This window comes from Pundamilia nyererei, unplaced genomic scaffold, assembly GCF_000239375.1.
Source record: "Pundamilia nyererei isolate P.nyererei 1_Seehausen unplaced genomic scaffold, PunNye1.0 scaffold00188, whole genome shotgun sequence".
NCBI classification, from domain to species: domain Eukaryota; kingdom Metazoa; phylum Chordata; class Actinopteri; order Cichliformes; family Cichlidae; genus Pundamilia; species Pundamilia nyererei.
In genome coordinates, this window is record NW_005187589.1 from 76,230 (window position 1) to 84,561 (window position 8,332).

Consider the following 8,332-nt stretch of genomic DNA (forward strand, 5'->3'; position numbering starts at 1 on the left):
GTGACACATCTGCTGCTGTCAGGCCTGCAGGTATCAGGCTGTTGTTCTCCTTCATCTCATAGTGGACACAAATTATTTTTGGAGCGGCACAAATAATCTGTGTGGCATCAGATTTGATGCAGAACAGCTGATTGTTCTGTGAATAGTTTGAAATATTTGTTTTTAGGTAAACAGCTGCAAAACACATTGTTGTTTGCAAAACTCAGTTACTTTTTTGAAGAAGTAACTATATAGTTAATTACCCAACATTGGTCTTTATTTACTGTATTTGCAGACAGAGTTACAGACTCTCTCCCAGACCACAGACTCATAATACAGTCAGAGCTTTATAAATATATATAAAAAAAGAAAGTTGTGTTTTCAAAATTGGAGTTCAAGTAATTTTTACTTCCAACAGTGTTAACATGCTACAGGTCATGAACAAGATTCTTTTTCATTTTCATTGTAAGTGGGATAAAGCAGTTAATTAAAAGTCGTCTAACATAAATGCTGTAATTTGATTACTTTAATAAACATGCAACTTGGATGGATCGGATGCTGGCGTGACTACAGTGCACACGTCTGCTGTTGCTCACAGCGGTCCAAGAGACGCTCAGGGAGTTTGTGTGTTCGTTCAGACACGTGAAACATTAGAGGCAACATTGCATGAGGGGAAGGTAAACTGGCGGTCTGACAAAGGGAGCTGAAGGCAAGGTACACAAAACAAACACAAAATAAAGCAGGAGGAGTGAAAACTGAAGAGGGAAAACACATATTCATAAACTTAATACAAGAGAACTGTCACCAGAAGGAAGGACACAAAACAAGGAATAAAGCTAAGGAAACTAGGAACTGAGAACTAAATACACTAAGGACTTCCTGAAGTTATTATAAACATTACACAAAGCAGCAACCACAATAAGCTTTTCTATTTAAAACAAAAACATCAAAGTGATGCAAAGTGCTGCGTGAACTCACCCAGGACCATGAATAATATGTTCCTCAACACAACTGAGCACTCTCTGTGCATGACATCAAAACAGGAAAACAAGGAAATGTCTTTTGGACGAATGCGTCCACAGAGCCAGAAGTTCAAGTTCCAGCCTAAAGGGACAGAGAATCAGTGCAAAGGAGCCCTGGAGCCGCTGTGGAGGAACACTTACTGTGACATTTTTTAATGTGTGCTCCTTTAATTTGTCATCACTCTGTGTGATAATTGGCATTGTTGCTTTCGTAGTTTCTTTTTCCTCCTAAATTTTATACTCTTATCAAAAGCTTGTAATAAATTTAAACGTTTGTTCCAGGACACATTTGATGTTCATATCCTGATGGCCAGGTCTGTCAAGCACTGCATCAATTTCATGGAAGCTAAAGAAGAGGATTTACTCAGGTTATACACTGAATCATATTTGATGCCTGATCAGAAACATTGTATCTACACCTCATCTATGCAGTGATTATGTCACATTATTGATGATTTAAGATGTGAATGGAATGTACTTATAGGCAGAAAACAGATGATTGGTTATATAAATAAACGAGTCACACCTGAGTAAAAACACAGCGTACATCAGTTAACTCTAAGAATTCCTGTTGGTTTTGTTATAGTGTGCTATAAATGATAGCTTTGCCATTTCATTTTTTTAATGTTCAAAGTTGAATTATTGACTTACTTTATGATTTAATACTTTATTATACTTTACATACTTTACATATGTTACTACTTAATGTTTTACTTTTTCTGGTTGGAAAGTAAGGTGATGCTAGATAGTCCGAACAGAAAAACACAAGTTAATGACATATTAACGAACACTGGATGCCAAAACCTTTGTGTGCAACACTTTTCTTATAATGTTTTTAACTATTTGATGAAAATTGAAAAACAAAATCTGTGTTTACAGAATAGAGATTCCCTTTGTGTTTACTCTGCTCCAGTCTGGTCTGATCCATGGACTTGCCTTCTGGTTTGATGTGGCCTACCTGGGATCCAAGTAAGTAATCCAATGCAAAGATTTAATGAAGGATTTTCAATGCAGACCAAATGGAAGGATGCATGGAACGAAAATATGTTATAGCAACAGAAAAACTTTGATTATTCAAGCACACAGAAAATTTTGATCTGACAAACAAAATATTAAGCCATGTCCCCCTCAATAGGTATATTCACCTGAAGCCGTTCAGTATGGAGGTGATCTCTCTCACTCTCTTTGTAGGGCCACAGTATGGTTCTCCACTGCTCCCACAGAGCCTCTGACCCGCTGGTTCCAGGTCAGATGTCTACTTCAGACGCCGCTCTTTGCCAAGCTTGGACAGACTTTGTCTGGGACAGTCCAACTGGCTGCTAACAACAGGTACAGCTGTGCTGTCCATAGGACTGCATTATCAATAGGGCAAAGAGGGAAAAGCAAAGGAGCTTTAATACCCTGCTTTAGTTCCACAGGTGCTTAAAGTGCTCGAGTTGCCAGTTGGACACGTTTTCACAAGAAAAGAGAGAAACTCACAGAAAAATACATAATCAGCTAATTCAGACTGTCTCGTTACTTACAAATATGAATGATACAATATTTGCCAGTTAATTATCTGTCAGTTGCCTTCCTAATCACTTTTTATGTACCTTTGTGGGCAAATAAAGGCACTTATCGCAGACAAGTCAGTGGGGTTGGGGATCAATAAAGGTTCAACAACAAGTTTTTCCCAGGTTACAGATTTCAACTTGCACCAACCCTTATCTTTCTCACTCCAGACAAAGCTATGACATCCACATCACAGCTACAGTGGACCAATCAGGCTTCAGATCTGGGAACATCCTGGATCTCAAGAATCCTTTCTTCAGGTCACTTCTCTCTACTCTTTAATGCATACATGCTGAATTATTTTGCTATAAAATTTGCCCATGAAATCTTGATTTGTTTCTTTTTGTTTGCTTTCAACTTCAGAAGTTACCCAAGTGGAAATCTTCAAAGTTCATTTTGTCAGTAGACCAAATTTAAACATGAGTACAATTTGTACAGTTCATGTAAGTTCTATGTCCATAAATATCAATCCATCCATCATCTTCTGTTTATCTGGGCATGGGTCACGTGGACAGCATTCTAAGCAGAGACTCCAAGACCTCCCACTTCCCAGCCACCTCCTTCAGCTTATCCAGGGGAACACCAAGCTTTCCCAGGCCAGCTGAGAGATGTAATCTCCCCCAGCATGTCCTGGGTCTTCTTGGGGCCTCCTTCTGCTGGGACATGCCCAGCATGTCCCTTTCAAAAGACTGAACTCCTCACACTCTCTCTAAGGGAGAGGCCAGCTACCCTTTGGAAAAAAATAATTTCTGGCACTTGTTTCTGCGTTCTTGTTTTTCTTTCAGTCACCATCCAGAGCTTGTGACCATAGGTGTGGATAGGGATGTAGATCGACCAGCAAAGCGACAGCTTAGCCTTCTACACTATGACAAACTGGTATAGCCCCAATCGCTCTGTCAGTCTCTTGTTTCCCTCTCCCCTCACTCATGAACAAGACCCTAAGATATTTAACCCTTTGGGGTCCACGGATGCGCCAGCGCATCCAAATCACATGACCAATTTAAGATGACAGAGCAATAAGTTGCAGCCACCCTGAGTCTCCATTTCAACTTGTGTTGGAAATGTGGACTTTAAACTATATACCAGTTTTTAAATTGTGTTGATAGACCAGGTAAAACCAGAGTTATGATAAAAATAAATGTTTTTTCCTGAATACTATCGTAATGTTTACTGCAGGAAGAAGAGCATAAGAGCAAAGGAAAGAGCGAGATAGCAAGTTTTGAAATGTGAGAGGTTTGTGACGTTTAGTGTGTTTGGAGTGTGAAGTTAGTCTGTTGTCTTGTGTAGTTAGTATTTAGTGTAGTTGTCTGTTTTGTTTTGTGTGTCAAAATACCTCCTGCTTCCAGGCCTGCAGGTATCAGGCTGGTTATGTGCTCCTCTGTCTTATGGTGGACAGAAATGGTTTTTTTGGAGTGGCACAAATAATTTGTGCAGCATCTTATTTGATACAAAACACCTGATTGTTCTGTAAATTGTTTTAAATGGTTACAAAAAAAAAAGAACGCCTGATGTCTTGGTTGCATTTTTAGGAAAATAGTTGCATATAACTTTGTTGTCTGCAAAACTTGTGCATAGGTTTTTAAAATGTACAATTTCTATTTTCATTTTTAACAAAAAATAATTCATTAAACATGTTTGTGGTTTTTACAATAAAATATATACATTTTTTACACTGATTTTATGTTTTATGTCTGATTTTAGATCAACTGTGTTAATAAAATTTGTCAAAATTGAAAAAATTGCTGTAAATTCAGACATCTGAGGTTGTGTTGATACCAAACAAGGCAAGATAAATAGTTTTTAAAGGTGAAATATAGAGGTAAAATCAAAGTAGTTAAAACAGCCAAGTATACCCTGGACCTCAGATGGTTAAACTCCTCTACTTGGGGCAGCAAGTCATTCCTGGCCTGAAGTGAGCACTATATACTCTTTTCTGGCTGAAGACCATGACCACCCCAGATCTCTATGTGATGTTGCAGAGACATGTCAACCAAGACAGCCCTACAACATCCAAAGGTTTTGGGGAACTCAGGGGGAACCTTGTCAAACCTAGGGGCCCAGCTACCAAGGAGCTGTTTAACTACCTCAGTGATCACGTCCCCAGTGATGGGCGGGTCTTCCCCTTGTCACTAGACTCTGCTTCCTCTACAGAAGGCGTGTCTGTGAGATTGAGGAGGTCCTTGAAATATTCCTTCCACTGCCCAACTATATCCCCAGTTGAAGTCAGCACCACCCCACCTCTACTGCACAACCATGTAAGGGCAGCACTGCTTTCCCCACCTGCGCCATGTTGCACTTGTACATCAGCTACCTCTGAAATCCCACAAGCTAACCAAGCCCAACAGAACTCCATCTTCAGCTCTCTTTAGCTCTGGTGTCCATCATCTGGTTTTGGGGATTACAACCATGACAGGCACCAACCACCTTGCTGTCAAAGCTCCTTGCAGCTGCTTCAGCGATGGAGGTGTAGAACATGGTCCATTTGTCCCCAACTTCCCCCAGAGTGCTGTCAACGTTTTGCCAGAGGAAAGAGTTGAAGATCTTGCAGACTGGCACCTCTTCCAGGTGTTACCAGAGCACCCTCACTATATATTTAGGCATACCAGCTTTGTCTAGCTTCCTTCTCTGAAACCTGATGCAACTGACCACCTGGCAATCAGTTGAAAGCTCAGCTCCTCACTTCACCCAAATGTACAGAACATGTGGGCACAAATCCAATGATATGATTACAAAGATCAGACATCGACCTGCGACCTATGGCATCTTGGTGTCTCATGCCCTTATGGACACCCCTGTGTTCGAACATGGTCCTTGTTATTCACAAAAGTAAGAAAACCACTCGGGTTCAGATCAGGCAGGTCTGCTCCACTATCTTCACTGTTGCTGTCCATGTTTAGTGTTGAAGTCTCTCAGTAGGATGTTTCTTCAGGCTGTGCCCAGCCAGGACCCATGGGCTAACCTGACCACCAGACCCTCTCCCTTGAGCTCCATCCCAAGGCCTGGCTCCAGGGTAGGGCCCTGGTAACGCTTTGCAAGGCAGGATACACTGGTCCCTTGATTTTATTCTTTCCTTAGGGGTCAACTGAACTGCTCTTTGTCTGGCCCCTCACCCAGGATCAATTTGCCTTGGGAGACCCTTTCTGTTTATAAATAAATAAGATATTTTTTGTCTGTGTATGAAATTACATTTATTTAAAACAAAAGCACTTCTCCTGAGATGGAGATCCAGTGCAGGTAACCTCTGCATGCTGTGGTAGAAAGTAAGTTGATCTTCAAAATCTCCATGTATAAACTACCTTATATGCCTATATGTTGTCAATACAAACAAAGACAAACAGCTTTAAATAGCTTTATATAGGACTTTTATCACTTTGACCCTAGATCTTTCAACTCCAGAGAAGAGGTCAAATGTGACATGATATTTTAAATCTTTATACAGTACTTTCTATATGTTGTTAATACACACCACACTTACTGCATAAGAATTATAGTTTTCAAGCTGATGTATGAGGTTTTTTTCCTGAACAATAAAGCATTAAGTTGGCTGTCACTTGGTGTTCGCTCTCACCTGCGGTAGAGTATCACTTCCTGTTCCTGCTCAAACACAGTGGTGTTTCTGAGTAGCTTATCTGCTTAGCAATTTAATTAAAAACTTTTAGATAACTTCTTTTTTCATAGTATAATCTTCACGTGCGTCATCCGAAGCACACTTTCTGTGTACTCACTACCTAACTTATAGCCAAAGTATTCACTCTCTGTCTCTGTACTGTTTCGCTAGCTTAGCTTAGCTGAGCTCGTAGCCGACTCGTTAGCACCATGGCTACTTCACCTGTCCCTCCTGCACTTTCCTGCTCATTGTGTCAGATGTTTAGTTACTCCTCGGCCTCCTTTAGCAGTAATGATATCTGTAACAAATGTAGCATATTTGCAGCTCTGGAGGCCAGGATTGTTGAACTGGAGACTCGGCTTCACACCCTTCATTCACCCGTAGCTAGCCAGGCCCCTGTAGCTGGTGCAGCCGAAGGTAGCGTAGGCCCCGCTAACTGTTCCCCGACAGACCCCGAGCAGCTGGGGAAAGAGGGCGGCTGGGTGACGGTGAGGAGGAAGCATAGTCCTAAACAGAAGCCCCAGGTACACCACCAACCCGTTCATGTGTCTAACCGTTTTTCCCCACTCAGCGACACACCCACCGGGGACATGTGAAGCTAGAGACACCGGCAACCATAGTCAATTGTCTTCCAAGGGCCAGAGCAGGCGACATTGAGGGAAATTTAAAACTGCTGGCTAAGGGTAAATGTATGTAAATAAGGGTGTTGGAGCTATTTGTTCTTTATTTTTGTTTTTGTTCTTATTTTTGAAATTAGTTAAAGTTTGTTAGTTTATTTATATTTTTGGGGTTTATTTGTTGGTTAATATTTTGTTTCAAATGATTTGTTTTGTTTGTTGTTATTTTGTTAAATTAGTCAGTAGGGGCCATTTTGTTTCTATAAATAAAGAGACTGGTATAGGACCAGCATGCATTGGGGTGGGCCTATGGTTTTTTACCAGAGCAGGAGAAGCAGCAGGAAGGATCTTGTTATTGCTTGCCAAAATGGATAAATAAACCAAAACCAAAACTCTCAACCAAAAGGTTTGGACAATGGACTTCTTTTGCCTGCGTACGAAAGTATTACCTCAATGCAGCAGTGGCTTGTGGACTTTAGGTTGTGGGACGTTTGATCAAACAAAAGTAAAGGAATTGCCACTACATAAAGTAAAAAACCTTCCCGTGGACAAAGGAAAAATCCTTCATTAATGGATATAAGGATTTCAAGGATCACCGTCGAACTCGAATAAAAGTTATTGGATCGTCTGGTGAGTAATCCAGACGGATTTGATGTTGAGGCCTGGATCAACATGTCACTCGTTCATCAAAGCTGGTGAGTGATAATATTGTTTAAGCCGTAAAGGAAAACGGTGAAGCTATTGGAGTTTAAAGACATAATTTCACTACAAAGACTGATGAACTGAGTTTTGACGTAGGCTACTAAATTGGTGCATAATTGGATCGCTAATTGAAACATGCCAACGCCCTCCGTGGAAATGTTTGTTCGCTGCAAAAGGCAGGTAAATGGATGTCATGTTTGTACTTTAGGCTATGGACTCTCAGTGTGCTGTGTATCTTTATGAAGTTTGAAATAATCCAAGAGGACAATAAAAATGTCGGATATTAAGAGTAAACGAGAGGATGACACTGAGATGCAAGCAGAGAAAAGAAGCGTTAGATTTACGCCAAAAGGTTTGGATTTGTATATAAAGACATGCCAAGAAAAGCGCAGTTCAATGTGTAAGCAAGCATCTAAGTACATGGGGAAAATTTCCACTTTAATGACCTCATATGAGAACGTTAAGGAAGTGTCTTCTGAATTTGGGAAGTTTATTAAATGCTATCAAGATGCAAACACTTTGCAAGAATCCTTTTTAAGTTTGTCACTGCCAGAAGATGAAGTGAAAAGGCAAGTTGCACATTTTCAGTCGAAGGTGACAGCATTCTCTGTTTTTATGGACAAAGTAAAGGTTTGGTTGCAGGAGGCGGGCGAGCCGTATACTGAACAAACCAATACTGTTCGCAATGATAAAGCTGTTGAAAGTTTGGATGAAATAAAACCTGAAGACAGTGTCTCTAATATCTCAAGTGTAAAACCACCTTCAAAAACCTTGTCACAGCAAAGTCGAATTTCATCAACATCTTCCGCATGCATTAAAGCTGCGGCTGACAAGGCAGCGCTCATGGAGCGACT

At 40.6% G+C, this 8,332-nt stretch overlaps 1 protein-coding gene across 1 annotated transcript in view; it reads left to right on the top strand.

The window, feature by feature from the left end:
• LOC102193712 (histone-arginine methyltransferase CARM1-like) overlaps positions 1-3,277 on the top strand; it is a 15,274-nt gene extending 11,997 nt beyond the window's left edge. The window contains exons 10-14 of the mRNA XM_013914353.1: positions 1,284-1,369; positions 1,881-1,970; positions 2,193-2,330; positions 2,723-2,812; positions 2,916-3,277. Of these exons, the coding sequence (XP_013769807.1) occupies positions 1,284-1,369; positions 1,881-1,970; positions 2,193-2,330; positions 2,723-2,812; positions 2,916-2,958 (447 nt within the window). The 3' untranslated portion in view covers positions 2,959-3,277. The remainder of the gene's footprint in view (positions 1-1,283; positions 1,370-1,880; positions 1,971-2,192; positions 2,331-2,722; positions 2,813-2,915) is intronic.
• Positions 3,278-8,332: the final 5,055 nt, after the last annotated feature.